Source organism: Durio zibethinus, chromosome 16 (genome assembly GCF_047325235.1).
Source record: "Durio zibethinus cultivar Kanyao isolate XHJ-2024 chromosome 16, ASM4732523v1, whole genome shotgun sequence".
NCBI lineage: Eukaryota > Viridiplantae > Streptophyta > Magnoliopsida > Malvales > Malvaceae > Durio > Durio zibethinus.
Genome location: NC_143177.1, coordinates 20,432,073 through 20,450,673, shown reverse-complemented (window position 1 = coordinate 20,450,673; position 18,601 = coordinate 20,432,073). Strand labels below are relative to the sequence as shown.

General features: G+C 31.6%; 2 protein-coding genes across 7 annotated transcripts; both read right to left on the bottom strand.

The window, feature by feature from the left end:
- Positions 1-2,239: 2,239 nt before the first annotated feature.
- On the bottom strand, positions 2,240-10,624 carry LOC111294661 (katanin p80 WD40 repeat-containing subunit B1 homolog KTN80.4-like). 2 transcript variants are annotated; one of them, XM_022888076.2, is made up of 19 exons: positions 10,258-10,624; positions 9,972-10,120; positions 9,673-9,803; positions 9,247-9,364; positions 8,894-9,120; positions 8,225-8,327; positions 7,979-8,049; positions 7,742-7,816; positions 7,491-7,634; positions 7,154-7,385; positions 5,839-6,531; positions 4,455-4,514; positions 4,255-4,376; positions 4,015-4,149; positions 3,808-3,882; positions 3,588-3,700; positions 3,225-3,341; positions 3,066-3,134; positions 2,240-2,927 (listed from the first exon to the last, which is right to left on the bottom strand). In XM_022888076.2, exons 2-19 carry the CDS (start codon positions 9,997-9,999, stop codon positions 2,864-2,866), a joined length of 2,577 nt encoding a protein of 858 aa, XP_022743811.2. In that variant the 5' UTR covers positions 10,000-10,120; positions 10,258-10,624; the 3' UTR covers positions 2,240-2,863. The 2 variants fall into 2 exon arrangements, with proteins under 2 accessions (XP_022743811.2, XP_022743815.2); XM_022888080.2 differs by having other exon boundaries at positions 2,240-2,924.
- Positions 10,625-13,221: 2,597 nt separating this feature from the next.
- LOC111294650 (uncharacterized) lies at positions 13,222-16,956 on the bottom strand. Of its 5 annotated transcripts, none has more exons than XR_016328666.1 (3): positions 16,174-16,956; positions 13,950-15,459; positions 13,222-13,587 (listed from the first exon to the last, which is right to left on the bottom strand). XR_016328666.1 is itself a non-coding variant. In XM_089745339.1 (2 exons), exon 1 carries the CDS (start codon positions 16,685-16,687, stop codon positions 16,184-16,186), a length of 504 nt encoding a protein of 167 aa, XP_089601465.1. In that variant the 5' UTR covers positions 16,688-16,956; the 3' UTR covers positions 13,831-15,478; positions 16,174-16,183. The 5 variants fall into 5 exon arrangements, 2 of the variants coding, with proteins under 2 accessions (XP_089601465.1, XP_089601464.1); XR_016328665.1 differs by lacking the exon at positions 13,222-13,587 and having other exon boundaries at positions 13,831-14,441; positions 15,319-15,459; XR_016328664.1 differs by lacking the exon at positions 13,222-13,587 and having other exon boundaries at positions 13,831-14,118; positions 15,319-15,459.
- Between the last annotated feature and the right edge of the window lie 1,645 nt (positions 16,957-18,601).

Genomic DNA, 18,601 nt, shown 5'->3' with positions numbered 1-18,601 from the left:
CCTGTATGTCTAAATTTGATTGCAAATATGCACGATCTCAAATTGAATTACTTAAAATTCCCGTGTTAAAATTGTGGTTATATACGTTTCATAAGGAATTTTACTCACCTTTTTCTTTACTTGGAACTCAGTCGTATTGACAGTGCAATGTGGCCACACCGATCCATCTTTCGACATGAACCAATCGGAGATGCAGTAGAATCATTCTGAGTACATGGTCGCCATTGTTTAACACATAAAACTTATATAAGATTTTTTAAGTAAAATTCATTAAGTTCTTTATTAAAAATGATTTAAAAATTTTAATTAAAAATTTAAACCGTTAGATTAATAAAGTTCAATATAAATGTAAATAATATATTAAAAAATATTTATAATATTATTTATAATTCAAATTTGATTCATACATATTTAAAAATAAAAACTCTATCATTATTTCTAAAATTTATTAAACATATATGTTTATTGTTTTATACTCATGAATTAAAAATATTAATATTAATATAAAAATTTTTATTAACAAATGAAAATATCCCATTCATAAAAAAAAAAAAAAAAAAAAAGTCACTCTCCAAGAAATTTATTACACATTAAACTTAACTTAATATTAAATAAATAAGAAAATAAAAAAATTATATCAACGAGATATAAACAACATAAGTTATGCATTTAAAAAAGTATTAAAAACTGATTGGAGTTAATTAAAGTTTTTGAACATATGTTAATAGCAAGTCTCAAGAAATACAATCACACCAAAAAAATAATCCTTAATCCTTAATTTTGATTAAAAATATTTGAAAGTAAATATGAAAACAACCAAAGCAAACATGAAAACAATTATATTATACAAGACATTTTAATCAATTCTTGCACTATTATTTTCATATTTGGCAAATGACAATCCATCCACTATTTAAATTTTTTTTTTTTTAACTCTCTTATTTCCTTTTGTTTTTCCAAGTCTTTTAACTTTTTTTGTACTTAATAATTTTTTTTTCAAAAAAAATCAATTATATTTTTATTCATTAATTATTAAATCAAAATTTTTTCCTAACTTTTATAAATGCAAACAAAATTAAGTTATAAGAGAAACTTGAAACTTAATTGTTTTAAAATTTAGTAATTGAAAAGCTCTTTTTTTTTTTCTTTTAGCATATTTATTCATAAACAAACTCCAAATAAAAATGAAACAAATACAACACCTCAAATTTATTTAGCGGTTTTTTTTTTTTTTTTTTGGTTACTTTTCATGTCTAAAATTATATTTTTGTTAATTTATATTTTATTTCGATTAAAATCAATTACATTATAACTGGGAGATGTAAGAGTTTTGCTATTTGAATGAGTTAGAAATTCTGGTTTTGGGTTCTTAACAATTGACAAAAAGAAAGAAAAAGATACCAATTATGTGGTTTGTTAACAGAGTATTGTATTCTTAATTAATTTCTATGGTTAAAGTTCAATTCTAATAATTTTAAGTATAAAAAAAAAAAAAGAAAATTCTCTGTTTTTTTAACAACTGTGTATCAAATCATTCAAGTATTTTTATATAAATTTTGGATGCTAAGAACACTATTTGTTTTAATAAAAAATATTAAAATAATTTGAGTAAAGAACTTGAATTTAAATGACATTTTGGCAAGGAACAAATGAAAAAAAAAAAAACACAGTTGCTCTCATTCATTATATTGTTGTTAGAATATTGTATAAAAGGCCTAAAAAAACAATGGGGATAAGAAATGGATAAATTGCCTTTGCTTGAAACAATTTAAAGTATTTATTTTTCTAAAATATACGTTAATAGTTTTTATTTGAAATTTCACTAGAATTATATATTTAGAATATTGAATACGCTGGGAATACGTATCTAACCAACCCATCCAGATCCTTGAGCGAAGTGACCTAACTCCAAGCGAGGGGTAATCCTGGTTAAGGTTCTGAGTTGAATAGCCTCGTTTCTATGTTTGCTTTAAAAGCAATCATCATAACCATTCCAATAGAACAGCGACCCAGCACATTAATTGCTTGCTCAAAACACAGACATGATTTTCATTTTACTGCATTAGATGGCAGCCAACTATAGGGCCAGTCTCCATCAAAACAATAAACAAAAAAAGACTAGCCACTAACCATCACGCCTTCCACAAAACGTTACAACCACAGCAAGAAAATCAAAATCTGCCAACGAATGCAAATGTCAGGAAGTGCTTTGATTTGAAGAGAAAAATACGGAAAACCCTTGACCAACTCAAATATTTTATTCGGGGAAAATGAATAGTTTATGTTTCGTTTTCCTTTCATCTTACAGAATAAATTATGCAAAGACAAACCCAACTTCTCATGCACCAATAGAAGCTCAACATTGCTCTATTTCAGAATTTTCGACACATTGACATAACCCGCATATCTGCCTGCAGTCCCTTCTTTTGACACAAGTATGTTTTTATATATTACATATGATAAATAAAAAATAGTTAATCATTAAAGGCCATAACGTACAAATTGATGTGACAACATATTTTGTTAGTGTAAAACGAGATCGATATACTTGCTCTTCACCATGCAGGTACAAACTGGAGTTGAAAAAACTGTGCAGCAACCAGCAGAAGAGTAACAACCCAATTAGCCTTCAGTCTTCACATTTCAGTCAATGGAGTAGAATCAGCTTAGCAGTTAAAAAGGCTTCACTTAGTATAAAATGTACAAGGTGCAGCAGTAGTTCACAAGACAATATGTATCAAAGCAGTGGTTTGATGCTTGACCCGCGTGCAAGTACCAAAACTTGCTCTCCAGGGCAACGTAAGAATTTAATCCATAAAACCACAGAATAAGTTAGTCTATGCATTGAATGCGTTGATTTCAGTCATGATGCTTCTTGAAGTGCTAGATTCAATTCCTGAGCATATTTGGCAACTGATCCCCCTCTTCTATGGAGAAAAAGGAAACAAAAAGAAAAAATAAACCTTAAAAGAAAAAGAGATCTCTAGAGAAGTCATAGAGAATAGAACAACTGCATTTGATTAAACCAATGACGCTTATGTACGTCTGATAACCACTATACTCACCTGGTAAGAGCAGGCAGACAGCGCTTTACTTTTTCAAGTTCTATAAAGCAAACATTGCAACGCTCAAACCTAGGACAATCAGCAGCATGAAATCTCAGTCAATAGTCCAATAACTAAATATTTGAACATTAATTTCAGTTAAGAAGCAAGAAGACACACCTTTGCTCTGCTTCAATGTCTACACCAACAGTTGTCGAAGCTGATAATGTTGAATATATCATTGAACCAAATACCCTGACCAGCTTAAGCAGCATGTCAAGACAGATACTCAAATGCCTACACAAGCGTCACAGTTAGATATTGAAACTTACTCCAGATACTAGTAGATACAATTGACACCACAGAGCGCTACAAAACAAGTACTAATATACTATCATTTTAACCAACTTATGACTATTGAAGCTTAAAGCTACGAAAACAACTGAAAAGCAATTGATGTTTCCAAAATAAAGAATATAAAAATCCCAGGTCAAGTGACTATAAAAATGCATAAAAAATGCAAGATTAAGACACTGTTCTTACCTATCCATGTCACTTCCAAGGAGACCAGATAGAAGGGGCAGAAGACAAGTACAAATGTCCAATGTAACAATGTCCATTTTCTCAGTGACAATGCTCATCACATCAGCAAGCACCTGCAATTTGCATCATAAAAAGAAAACCTGAAGTGGCTCTTCAATATATTCGATTTGCACAAAAGTTCGAATAGGGATGGATGTATTAACAAACATAAACTGCATACAGCATGATCAGCCATCTTTTCCATTGCACTGATTGCCCCCTTTATGTCATTTCTTTCCCAGAATCGATGAACAACCTATAACCAATAATAGACAAGGTTGAGCAATCGTCTATCAAAACTTCAACATTGTAGACATCTTACTATGAAGTGAACAACAAAAGCATCCAACAAATCAATTAGCATGACTTCTAGTTTGTCTAGAATCACCTGTAGCTTAGTTAAACGAGACTGTATGGAACTAATGAATTGACGATGCTGCTCCATTAAATCTGCAACAGCATCCTCATCACTGGCAGTAGGCATTTCTTTTTCCACAGAGGGAGGGTATCCTCTTTGTTTATGCTTCAAAAAATAACAACATGAATGCTTAAATTAGCATTAACAGAAATTTTGCAAACATAGAGAAAAAGGGAAAGAAAGTTAATAAAAGCTTAGATCTGTTTTTACCGCAATGAAAGCAGACATGTTTGCCACAGATGCATTCCCTGGAGAGAAACTCAAAGTAGGTCCATCAAAATTAGAAGATCTCTCCCTTTTCTCGCAATTGTTGACTGCTGAACGTGTTCTTCCTGAATAATAGACCAGAGAAAATGAGTTGAGACTTCATAGAATTGTGCATAATATCAACCAGCCATTAACAGATATACCTCCTTTTTGGCTTTCTAAAGGATATGCATCTCTATGTGATTTTTGCAGTTGTGCATCATCTGAAACAAAAGATTAAAGTTCAGCATGAATAGTTGAACATTCCAACTAGAAAATGCATAAAAGCCTGCTCAAGCTAGACCGAATTGAAAACCAAACAAATCAAGAATGCATTTAATATGACAACACACCTGCAAATTAGCCAAGTGCCAAGATAAGCAAACCAAATTTTAAATCATAGCCCTAAAGGTAGACCCAATTAGATCTATTCCATCTACTTAAGGAGCATATAGCAGAAATTGAAATTAAATCAGTCATTCTTTTTGCTTTTCCTCCTCCATCAAGTAGAATGTATGGAATCTAAGACCAATAATAATACCATGGACGGTGCTATATGGTAACATTCCTTAGGGCCAAATATGCAATCCCAAGGGTATAACAACCTAAAGAGAGATAAAGGTAATCACAAAACTGCCTCCCTACCACTGCACCTTACCAGCCTTAAAATGTAATAGAAATATAGTCAACTTATAGACTGCAAGAATTAGTCATAGAAGTACAATTCTTTAGTTAACATGGTTCCAATGTGCGTGTGTAACAGAAAGACCCTCTTAGAAGGTAAATTATTTAGGCTCTAATGGAACTTCTATACTTAACCTAATGGTTAACTTATAGGTAACACCGACCCATATGCAACTCTTTCCTTGGCCCTATATATTTCATTTTTTTTCACTGTTACTTTCCCACACGCCCTAATCTTAGTTTTCTTCTGTCTTTTTTTCCTCCATGAGCCCTAGCCCAAGTCTTTTATTTTGCAAAATATTCTAAGTTCTTCAGTTTTTCATATCAAAGGTAAGAGATATCATGCCTCATAAGTGAGTTTGAAATTATTGTCAACAATAAAATATCAATAAACTTTAAATTTAAAAGATTCGATTAATGAGTCATATTCAAATACCAAAGAGACTCTTTTACATTTTCCTATATTCCTTCAAAGGGAGCTCATTGCACCTAAACATGACACTCTCTTTATGCAACCAAAGAGTACAGAAGTTATTGACCAAAAAAAAAAAAAAAAACAGTACAGAAGTTATCATTAGAAATTTTAAAAGGGCCTCTTCGTTGTTCTTTCTATCTCACTCTTTCAGCGGTTCGTGTTAAGTCTCAAGAAAAACCCTGGTTGCTATCAAGCACAGTTCTTTACTAAAAGCATTTCAATAGAAAGATTTTCAGTCATAACCTAATTTACAGACTAAAAACAAAATTGTTGAGGTTAGAAGCAAACAATATATTATAGAAACCTTAAAATTTCAGGAAGAAAAAGCAGTTAAAAACAAAAGCCAGAATCAAAGGCAGAACTTTAAATTAAGAGTTTTAAAAACATACGATTTTCATCCCAGTAGCTCGAAGGCAACTCCATCACCGAGTTTGGTTCACTCTTTCCAGAGCCAATGCACCTATCTTCCCTCACATTCCTTTCAGTAGCAGACATTCCTTGAATTGAACCTGTAACAGCAGGAAAAATAGTCCTGTCCAGAACACAGCTAAAATCAGCAGCCTTTGAACTTGTAGTCTCAGACAGAGCAGAGATAGCTGGCCGGTCCATGTCTTCCCTGCTATTTTGAAACTTCCGAAAACTAGATGTCTTTGACTGCAAAGAAAATGGCATTGTTCTTCCAACAATACCAAGTTCTTTTCTGGCATCAGCCCCCTGCTCCAAAGTTCTCCCTACTGTTCCAGCTTCTTTTCTAGATTCAGCAGCCAGTTGGCTTGTCTCCAAAATTCTCCCAGCTATTGCAACTTCTCTTCTAGATTCAGCAGCCTGCTCTAAACTTCTCCCAGATATTCCAACTTCTTTTCTTGATTCAGTGGCCTGCTCCAACTTCGTGTCATTTCTAGGGACAATAACAGGTATGGCATCTGACTTGCTAAAAATTGGAACATTGACAGCTGAACTAGCCCTAGTAGAACTCCTCTTTGGAGCTGCTACACTAGGAACTATTACTGTACTCTGTTGAGTTGTCTTTGGAGCAGTGTTTAAATTGACCCTCTGAGGGGTACCAGGTACATTTCCTGTGGCTTTAACCAGAATGTAAAAACCAGAATAAGATAGATAAATAGGTAACAGTTGCAGGCCTCCCCCTCCAACTAGCACTTCCAGATATTTCACAACTTTTAAAGAACCAAGTTTACCATTTGGCTGAGCAACTGTATTGTTGCTCATTTCAATTAACCATTTTCAGATATTCTTTTTCTTCCTTTTCTTTTTAAACAACCTGATTTATTACTACCGCCTACTTCCCAAAAGCAAGACCATAAATGTTCATCACTTAGCCAAAAAAAAAAAAAATCTTGAAGACACAAAATAAGTAGAAGAGAACATCTGAGCATTTCTGCAATACAGGTGCTATGAATCAATCCGCTTTTTCTTTTTCTTTTGTTTTATTGGTAAAAAAGTCATGTAGTTTAGAATGTTGGATTTGACTTGTCTCTCCTAAGACCTTTTTCAACTAATATTAGCTTCTTCTTTTTTTTCCTTTTTGAAAGGATAAACTTGATAAATGAAACTCATTCAGTTTCATTCAGGACAAATGGTATACTTAATGATACACTTTCTAAAGAAATTTATGAGAAACAAGAAACAGAAAGTCAAGTGAAAATGCAAAAACCCCAAAACAAATTAAAATAAAATGTAACTTACATGTCAAACTTTTGGACTCCTTAGCAGGATCTGAGTTTTGTGAAAGGGACAACCTTCCAAGGGATTTTGTTTCCTTCACTAAAGGTTCAGGATTTTGTGAAACAGATAATTTTCCCATACTAGCTTTTGTCGTGTTCTCATTCAATACAGGGAGGTTTCCACCTGAACTAGATTTAGGTTCAGAATGACCATTCACACGATTAGCATTACCAACAGCATATGGCTCTATGCGCTGTACCAGTGTCCAAAATTCAATATTAAAATCTTAACATAATAACTGCCAGTAAAGAAAGATGGACCAATTAAATATGTTGAAGTGTAGAAAACTGAGCAATACCGAGATATCTACAACCCATACTCCAACACAGCTTTGGTTATATGAGCAGCCAAGAAGCTTTCCTTCATGAACATTAAGATCTGACAATCTAGACCAGCCCACATCCACACCATCATGACATCTTACCGGTTCCCATGAGAAAACCTAGAAGTTGCAAAGAAAAATAAAATGCAAACTGGAATAAGCATAGATCATTCCCTAGTAAATCATTTTAGATTGATGAAAGTTGTTGAATCTATAAAAGATCTCACCTTCAGACTTTCATGCAATCCGCAGAGCACAGTTCTTCCATCAGGATTGAAGGTCAAGCAACGTACTCCTGTAGTCTAAAGTAGAAGGAAAAAATCATGTACAAAGTTCTCCATAAAACAGGAAGATAAAAGATCCTATGATCTCAATATAAAAACATAGAAGATCTTATGATCTCAACAAGAATCTCTAATTCTACTAAGAGAATCAATAAGGGCACCAAAGACCAATGAAAGTACCTCAGGCCCAGCTGAACCAATAAGCTCAAAGGTTTCAAGGTCCCAAAATTTAACAGTCCGATCAGCTGAACCTGTGAAGGCAAGGGATGTATAATGAAAATTAGAACACACAAGAAGGATTTACAACCTCCTTGGACAACATAACAGATTTTAGGATAAGAATTAAATTTTAGGACAACATCACAAAATGAGTTCTCAAGTCAATGAGCAATAAGCAGCAGCTATTAACAGAAGGTAATAACCAACCTGTAGCTAGTAGAAACTCATGGGGATGGAAATCTAAGCACTGAATTTGACCTTCATGATACTTGAAATCATGCAACAGTTTTCCAGCAGTCAAATCCCACACCTGTTGATATACAGAACATGAAAAAGATCATTATAAAAGTTATCCAGATTTCCAGAATCAAGATCAAAATGCAAAAGTATTGTGTCTACATACTGCCTATACATGTGCACTTAAATCTGTTTATTAGAAACTTGTTATCAAATAGGCACTGACAGCATGCAATCTATTTGCCAGTCTGACAGTTTTACCATTTAAAACAATGAAATAGCCTTCAGATATCAAATCCTCAGCCAAAATTTTTAAAGTTGGCTGACTCAGTGAATAAAAAACAATGTCAAATGAAACAAGATATGTTAGTTCATCCTTAGTTCATCCTACACTCTCAGCTTTGCATAGCCTCAAACAGAACTCCACAATCTCAATTCTAATTCCTGAGAAATAAGCGCATGGCCATGAGCCAGACCACCACTATAAGAAATTAAAACCCTTCTATATATATTCACCCTACCATGCCCACACAGATCCCTAAAAAAAGGAATATGGTAGAGCAAAAACATGTCTACGAACAAAGGATCATATTAGTACAAAATAATTAACACCATGTACCAAAGTATAGCAACTCTGACCTTCACAATGTTGTCCTCACCACCAGATACAACCCATCGGCCATCTGGTGTAAACCTGATTGCATTGACTCCTCGAGTGTGGCCCTTGTAAGTGTGGATACACCCTTTCTTTCTGATATCCCATATCTTAAGATTTGTATCAAGAGAGCCAGATGCAAAGAACTCGCCAAAGGGGTGGAAGTCCACAGAGATGCAATTGGATCTATGACCAGTCAGAGTCCGAACAACTAGAAAAGTATCAGATTGCAACAAAAAAAAAAAAAATCAATCTAACATATATAAGACCAACATTTAACATACAGCAACATATATATTTTGAAGGAAAAAAAGTCTATGGAATTGAACAAGCATACTTTTTGCCTCCTCCAAATCCCAAAGCTTGATGGTACCACTTGCAGCACCTGCAGCTACGAAAACTTCTGAAGAATCAAAGCTGACTGAATCTATTCCACTTGTGTGTCCCGATAAGCTCTGGTATGACCGTTCAAACACAACATTGATGCAATAAAAATTCATTGATCTCCAAAATGAAATTTTTATCAGTGGTAGAATAGTTTAATCCTGTTTTTAGGATAAATGAAAATTATTTAATCCTTATTGTTTGCTATATCTTACATTCTTTTTCCCCCTTAGTAGCTAGTGAGCATATAATAAATTTTATCAAACCAATGACTGTGAAAATACAATTATGACTACTGACAGATAACATAATTGCAAAAAAAGGGTATTTGAAACGAATTTAATAATTTGCATTGCGCAAATACTGATAGAGAACTGACCAGTATGGCGTTGGGTTTACCAATAGCCCAAAGATTAACCTTGTGATCTTCCCCGCCAGTCACAAGAACCCTGGAAGATTTTCTTCCTATCTTTAGGCAATTCACACTTGAAGAGTGTGCCACAAATTCCTCTGTTTATTACAGTTTTTAAGGATATCCCAAGCAAAAACACTTAAAAAAAAAAAAAGAAAGAGATCCGTTTGAGGTGATGGGGGCAATTGTTACAGAGAACCCAGATCAAGTAAATCAGTAAATCAATTGGAAACATAATTTAATAAAAACCCTAAAAAAGAGGATACGTAGCTTGTAAGCGCGTTTGGTAGTCATGGCGGAAACGAAACAGAAGATAAAACCCTACCACTGGCTATAACAAACATTCAAATAAAAAATCTGATGAACAGTGCCGTAGATCTCATCCTCATTCCATTATTTTAATCATCTTCTACGACTGCAAAATCCACAATTTTCACTGTTAGATCGGAAACATTAGAATATATATATATATATAATTTAAATAAAAAGAAAGAAAAAAAAAAAAAAAAAGGAAAGGAGCAAACGACATTTCACCCGAAACCAAAGACTTACATAGAAGACAACAGTTGGAGTGATTGCTTCATTGTTCAATCCTTCTTTCTTGGGTTTCCCTAAAATTTATATTTTTATTTTTTACCAGAAAAAAAGAGTCGAGAAATACCAGTAGTTGTACAAAGCAAGAACTACAAAAGATATATATTTTTTTTGAAATGAATGAGTGAGAAAGTAGAAGTGGATTTGCTTTGCTTTTTCTTGTTGGTTTTTCAAACCCACATTTCTCCAAATCTTTCTTCATAAAACCCAAATCTTTAACTTAAAAGCAAACTCAATCAAACAAGATTTTCCACATATAAAACACAGAAACAGAAGAAAGAAGGAAGAGAAGGGGCGGCTTTCAGGTTTCACTGCCGTTGCTGGTGGTTTTTTTATTTTTTATTTTTACTCTTTTATATGAATTGATTTTTTTTTCTTTTTTTTACTGATTAATAATAAGCTTTGGAATTTTTTATTTTTGTTTTAAATTAATGTAGAAGGGAATGCGAGGGAGGGAAATTAAAATGAAACACAAAATAAAAATAAAAATAAAAAGAATTGGTGGGATAAAAATAGGGCCCAGCCCAATGGGGGATCCCTCCATCTCCAACTCAAAATCGAAAAGACTAGGCAACCATACCCCACCCTCATTTCCTTCTCATTAAAACCCTGTTTACCTTTTTTTTTTATATATATATTTTTCTACTTCATCCTCTCTAATTAGTAAACAATAAGGGTGAGAATAATAGGTTGTAATTGATTTAGTCGATTAAAATTTAAAATATATTCGTTTGGTTCGGTTTATTTAATTTTGATTTTAATCAATTAAAAAAGTAATTTATTTTATTAGTTTAATTAATTATAGATTTTAAAAATTGATAATTGAGTAAATTTAATTATTTGATATTATTAATTTATGTTTAAATATATTTTTATATAATATTTTTAAATTATGCATTATATAATATATCATTTCTTTCATATAATATATAACGAAGATAATATATAATATAAATATAAATATAAATAATTTTATGTGATAATATTAATTATATTTTTTAATAACTAAAATCAGTCAAACCCATTGAATCTATTGATTCAAATGGATTTTAATTATTTTGATTAATTATTTTAACTTAATTAATTATTTTAAATAAAATCATTTAATTTAATTTTTAAAATTTCAAATTTAAACTGATCTAATAAATATTCACCTTAATCAACAAGCAAAAGATATATATCTTACCCTTTTTTAAATTATTACTCCTACTGTTTCATTTTTTTTATGTCTTAAATTATGTTTATTTTTATTTTTTTAATACTTAAATTTTTTTATACTAAAAGCTATAAAACGTTAAATTATAATAAATTAAGTTTAATATTATATGAATTAAAATTTTTCTTAAACTCCAAAAAAAAATCAATAAAATAATATTATATGGGACGGAGTACTTTTTTTTTAATATATAAATGAAAGTGGGAGCCACCAAAAATTATGGTTTAATTCTCTTCTCACTTCGAATTTCTTGCATTCATGGCAATCATATTATTCTAATTGCACGCCACCACACTCCTTACCACAAAATGGCTGTGAAATCTTTAATTTATATCCATTTCAATTTTCCACCTTAAATTCCTCTGTAAATTAAAATAAAAAAAATATTTTTTCTTTGTTAGGACTAACTTTGTTTTTTTTTTTTATATATAAATTTTAATGACAATATTTGATGATAATCACTATTTTCAAAATTAAGACTACTATAATTGAATAAATTTAACATAAAATTAAATAAAATAATGACATTAAAACCTGTAAAATTGCAAGATTCAAGTAGTTTTTTTTAAATAATAATCAAATAAGCTTCCAAACTTTAGAAAAATAAGCTTCTGATTTTTATTATATGAAATTAAGATAATAAACTTTTTTTCTCATTGTAATTATACTCACTAAGTGTAAAAATCAATTGTTAGTATAATTAAATTAATGTTTTCTGAAATATTTGTTATTCAACTTATTAAAATAAATCAACTTAAACTTTTTTATAATTTACAGCAACCAATCAAGAAAATTATAATGTTAAAGTTCTAACTACGATGAAAATCATAACTTTAATTCTATGTAATAAATTATCTTAAATTTACTTTCATTTTCAATAAAATTAGAGTGCTTATTCGGTATTCTCCACATTCTTTTCAAAGAATGGTGAAATTATAAATTCATTGTATCCTAACACCATTATTTTGTACACGTCACATTGCTACATGTGCGAAACTATCCTTTTTTTTTTTTGTCGGTATGTTGTGTAGTTAGAGCAAACCATCATTGTATGGCTGCATTGCATTTGCAAAATGCAGTAATATTGAGGGTGTATTTTAAGCAACCTCATCCAAATGATAGATCTGCATTTTCTCATTGTCTCTTTCACGATCTGCATAAAAGCACATTGATGACAGATCTCTCCCTCACTTCAACTCAACACACAAAAACTGATGATAAAATAGTCGAGACTTGGTAGGCATTCTAATTTTTTTTATTCAAAATTGTTACTTTGGCATGACTTGATAAACGATTACTCAAATGTGAATGTCTAAGCTTTCATTTGAGAAGGGATCCGATCACAAAATGCATCATCCGATTCAGTGAAAGCAATGCAATCGACCTCCCAAATGTTTGGTGCTTTGGACAGGCTTGCTTTTTTTAACCTCTTTTTTGTGCCACCTTGAGTCAACACGTTCTTTCCCTTCAATTTCAAGTTCAAAACTTGAAGGATAAAGGAATGACCTACTTCAACTACTAAATATATCATTAAGAAATCAAATGCATTTATTCAACCAGCTTTTCTTTTCTTTTCCTTTTTTTTTTCTCTTAAACCCACATAAAATATTAATATCACAACTACTCCAAATGCCCATTTTTATTAGAGTAATTCACTAATTTCATTAATGGAAATGGCTTCCAAAATGATGGTGGGGATTTAAAAATAAACCAAAAAACCCTTGCATTTTGGGTTATAACTATAGCAATGTCATGACAACAGTGGCAATGATTGGAGATTATACAAAGGTGGAGCCAGAAATCCATTTGATGAAAGAGAATGAATTTAGAAATAAGAAGGTAAAAGATGGAATGCATTTGTGATCAACCTGCAACTGCACCAACTCAATAATAATATAATAAAGGCAATGATTGCAAAAGTCCACCGGCGTCAGACTTTTGTTTTTCTTTAGAATGCTAATGCTTAATCTTACGAGTTCAGTGGCAAGGAGCCCGCTGGTGCCCATATTGGATCATTGCAACGGATAGCAAGTCATCGAGGCTTAGGATCCACTTGTTTCGTTCATTTGATACTGCAATAACGCGCATAAATACCAGAGAAGTGCAATTGCATTGAACCATAAAAGATATAGTGATGCAAGACTTAAAACAATTATGATAATCAAGATTTCCCTTGACTGTTACTTTTATCAATGCAGTAATGCAGAAGATGCAATCAGCAGGGCTTGAAAAGCACAAAATTCGGATCCGTTTGTGGCAAAAGGGGCCAATGGAAGGAAGGAAGAGAGAGAGAGAGAGAGAGAGAGAGAGAGAGAGAGAGAGAGAGAGAGGTATGTGATGATTGAAATCAAATATATAGTTTTACATGCAAAGAAGAACTTTGAGACTTGACCTTAATACATATAGACAGGGAAGCTTACACTTTATTTCCTACCTTACTTGCCAATGTCACTGGAAACACAGTGCTCAATTGGTCACGTGTATAAATTGGATGCTTCAGAAGTACATATACAGCATATTCCACTGTTGCATTGCAATGGACTACTCAGATTTCCATTGCATGAGGAACCACGTCAAAGACATCAGTATGGAAAAGCAACCATCTGTTCCAATAATCAAATAGCATTATGCCAAACTGACTGGTTACTTACCTCTCAACGTAACCATCAGAACCACAATCCAACTTCAGAGCTAATATAAATGTAACAGGAACGTACAGACCAAAAATAGTTGTAATATAAACTGTCATTATGGGTCACAGCATTAACTCCTTACAACAATAAATGAAGTGCACACTTTAACCGTTGTAAAATCCAGCATGGTAACAAAAATAATCAAAGGACCATATTCAAACTAGGCAATAAAGAAAGCCAACTTTGAGTATATGGTGAATTCACCTAAAAAACTCCAAGTCCAAAAGAGCTTCCTGGGAAAAAAAAGAAGCAAAAACTGAAGACTGGTTTTACAAGCAACCCTACTGCTCCCTTCTTTTTGTTTGAGATAAAAGCCCTATCTCTAGCAAACTAAAGAAACACTCAACCAAGCTTTAACTAAATAGAAGCTTTCTGAAAACAGCGAGGCTTCCACGTAAGAATTCATAGCCGTAGAAAAGCAATGAATCACATTGAGTGCATTCATGAAATAATATTAAGCTCAAGACAACCCCTATTTTCTTTTGTATTAGGTGGGATTGAAGTCAGTGTGGTTCATTAGTGCTTTACCTTAGACAAATATTAAAACAGAAGGAGAATTAGGTCCAGAAAGTAGGGTGGCTCTGTGGCCATAAATTCAGGAATGAAATGTTTTCACAAAATTAAAACTTAGTTGCATCTTCCAAATCTAACTTGCAAAGCCAGTTTCATCTTTAACAAAGTGAAAGAAAAAGCATCTGCAGACATGCAACATGAAAGATATAATTTATAGAGTCATGCTTTATAGCTCATTAAAAGATGATGTTACAGACATATGCCAATGTAATGAAAAAATGATGACCAAAGTGATATAGTTTGAAATACAATTACCTAGATAAGTCTGCAGAAAGGATACCAAGTATTGAACAATATGAATGGACATAACAACACATCTATTTCTAACATAATAGCAATGATAGTTTCTGAGAAAACTCAGTTTTAGGACACTATTTAATGATAGCACGATTCTTATTTTTATCACCAACACATGTTATTATTATGCACCATAAAAATAGAAACTTTAGGCAAGAAACCAAATGGAGATGCCATGTAAAATTGTCAAGTAAGAAAATGCTGAATTTAGAATATAAATCCAGTTTCTAAATCATTCACCTGGACCAAACTCCGAAAAACATTTTCTTTCTTTATCAGCTAGGCAAGCACTTTTGTGATAGCAACAAGTAGTCTTTTCCTTAATTCGCCATTGCCGTAAATAAAGTGAAATTCAACTAATCATCTTCAGCATCATCTTGCCTGTTAATATGTATTAAACCTGTCAGGGTTGTTTTGTGGGATGATTAGCACTAATAATCTTCAACAACGCTAATCGACAGAGGACCAACTTTTGCACAGAAAAAGCGGTGACTCTTTTAGTGTTTTTCATTAATGCTAAACGACAGCCTCACCACCAAACCAAGTTCATGGGATTCATTTATAGTCTAGTGTTTGAGAGCATAAACAGAACAAATCAAAGTAAACCTAGTTACCATTCTTGACTCAACCAACTGCAACAGAGCACACAAAAACTGAAAACTAATATAAATTGAATGACAGAAGCCCACCTGAGCCCTCAAAAGGGCTAGAAAATTCAGCTTTGGTATCATGACAGGTTACTAATAGAAATTTAAGTGAAATTAGAAAAGGGAGCCCATTTTGCCTGGATTCCCACAAAGGAGAAAGCATCTAATAGTAGTTAATATTATCATATCAGTATAAGAACAAATTCTAAGGGTAGTTATGATACCATGCTAGTATATCTATTCATCCACAACACTTGGAAGGCGGAAAAAGGTACAAAGCAAATACACAAATAAGCAATAAAACTTCAATGCTACCAATTAATAAACAAAACCATTCCCAGGTAGAACTGAAAGGTAAAGGTAAAAATTACATACAACAGTGAGCAATTATTGGTTTTTAGTTTTAAGAAAGACAGCATAGAGATATAAGACAAAGAAAGTATTTTGCCTGGAGGATTCTAATCAAGAAATTCCAATTCGTCCTCTTTAAGATGGGCAAAGAACTTGACAGGTCCCCGGCCTTCAATTTCCTTAATGAAATCCACCTTGTAAGGAAGATTAGCTGAAATCCGTTTCCCTTTCCACAGCCCCACGTATTGTTTAATCACTCCTTCCATACCGGTCAGGTCCACCTCCGGGACGCGAGGCACGTGATACACTTTGAGCGGCACCTTCACCCTAATCCTGGCCCCAATTTTAGCCTCCTCGGCTTCGGCCGATCCCGAAACCGACGCGTCTTTCTCGTCCTTGTCCACGGAAGCGGCGGAGACAGCTTGGCAGGAAATGGTCCTCCATGCCTTTGTAGTAACATTGAGGGCCGTTAAAGTGGAAGGAAACGACGCTGATTTCAACGTCATCATGGTCGTTTTGTTTACCGGAGATGATCTTCCACTCGAACGAGTGATCAAACAATAAGCGAGCGCTGTCGACGAGAGAGCCAAAGTGGCCGTACTCGTAGTCATGTCTGTTTTTTCTTTTACTTTCCTGGGCCGTTGGGGGTTTTCTAATGCAAGCTTGTACGACCGAATCCCCGGTGACAGATATGCGTGTCGGAATGAGTTTTTGTAGTGGCTGAATCCACGTATGGAAACCCAGCTAACTGTTAGATAGAGGGAGCGTGGAGCCTTTTACCTTCTTAAATTATGTTCTGTTTGGTAAGGAAAAAAATGTGAAGCGCAGATGTGCCAGACCTTCTACTTCATTTCTTTGTCTGTTGTAGTCTTCCCTGGATTCTATCAGCTTTTCTTGTTTTTCTCCTTTTAGTTAAAAATGTTTTTTTTTTTTTTTAATTTTTAAATCTACTATGTACTTATTAAAAAATACTTAATTAAAAAATTTTATATATTTAAATTTTTTTGAATTTATAATTTTTAAATATAGACTTCAATAGCATGCTAATTAATTTAAAAATTAATAATTTTTTTAGTTAAAAATGTTAAAATGTCTTCCGTTCTTATATTTATAAAAGAAAAAATTGGTACGTATGTTTGATATGTCTTTGAATTAATTAATATGATATTGAAGTTAACGTTTAAAGATTGTGGATTAAATATAAAACTAAGAGGTTTTTTAAAAAATTTTTTAAAAAATTATATGTATAAACTTCATTAATATAAATATAATTTAAAAATTTTATATTTAACCTATTTTTTCATAATTTTTAAAAACTAGTGTATTAATTATTATTTTTTCTTAAATATCATTTTAATTACAGTTATTAGACACTTTAATATTTTCCTTTATAAAAATAATAATTATTATTAAAATCATATAAAGTTCAAATATATAAAAATTATCATTTTATACATAGTAAATGAAATTTTTTTAAATTTTACAAATGAATTAAAAAATTATCATGTGTCTTTTTATTATATTAAATAATAAATTATATTTTTTTTTATTGAACGATAAGTGACTCTTAGACTTCAATTAATACATTTTTTTCTAGTTTACTTACATCATATATTAGTAAATTTATGAAAAAAAAAAATTTATAATATCTCATTTAATACGAATTTGAAATAATCAAAAGAAAAACAAATTCCGTTATCACTTAAGCTAACATCTATTGTGATAAATTTTTAATTTGGTCAATAAAATTTAAAACTCCATAATTTTACTTATCATTGTATTAATTTATTGATCATTAAATTTTTATTTTGTACTATGATGTATTAGCTCTCTTTCTCCTTTACAATCTGATTAATCCAACTTGTATTAATAATAGTAATGGTATAAATTTTACATAAAAAATCGATTATGTTTTGCAATAATTGAAAGGTCTCATGGATAGATGGGAGTAGTGTGGAACACTGCCACCACATTATAGATTTGTTTGACACCAATGAAAAAGATTAAAAGCTGAGGTGAAGTTGGTTTGGGAAATTAAGATTTTTTTTTTTTACAATTTTATTATTTATAATTTGATTTTATTGTTTGGTTGAAGAACATAATTTTTTAGGCTTTAAAAAGAAAGTAAATTTTTTTCTTACTTGCTCTCCCTTAATCACATTTTAAAATTGTATAAATAACATTATATTTTACTTTTTATAGTTTTGACAATAGTGACGTTTTTAAGATTAAAAATATGATTTTTGTTAAAAATATATGAAACAGTTTTTTTGAATTTAATAAAAACAACATTTATAAAATAAAAAATACAATTTTTGTTTAAAATAAAAAAATATTTTCAAATTTCAATAAAGATAAGCTTTTATGATAAAATTGTGATTTTTGTTAAAAATATGAAAAAATTTTATAAATTTCAGTAAAAATAACATTTTTAACACAAAAAAATACAATTTTTATTGACAATAAGAAAAGAAATTAATTTTCAAAAATTTTTAATTTCAACGAAAATGACATGTTATTCACAT

Bases quoted from the DNA above. Each gene is read 5' to 3' on its own strand.
- LOC111294661 (XM_022888076.2), bottom strand. From the start codon at position 9,999: ATGACTACCAAACGCGCTTACAAGCTAC. The intron at 9,804-9,971 runs GTATCCTCTTTT...TGTAATAAACAG, and splicing joins CAAACGCGCTTACAAGCTAC to AGGAATTTGTGGCACACTCT. The intron at 4,377-4,454 runs GTATATCTGTTA...TCTATTATTCAG, and splicing joins TTTAGAAAGCCAAAAAGGAG to GAAGAACACGTTCAGCAGTC.
- LOC111294650 (XM_089745339.1), bottom strand. From the start codon at position 16,687: ATGACTACGAGTACGGCCACTTTGGCTCTCTCGTCGACAGCGCTCGCT.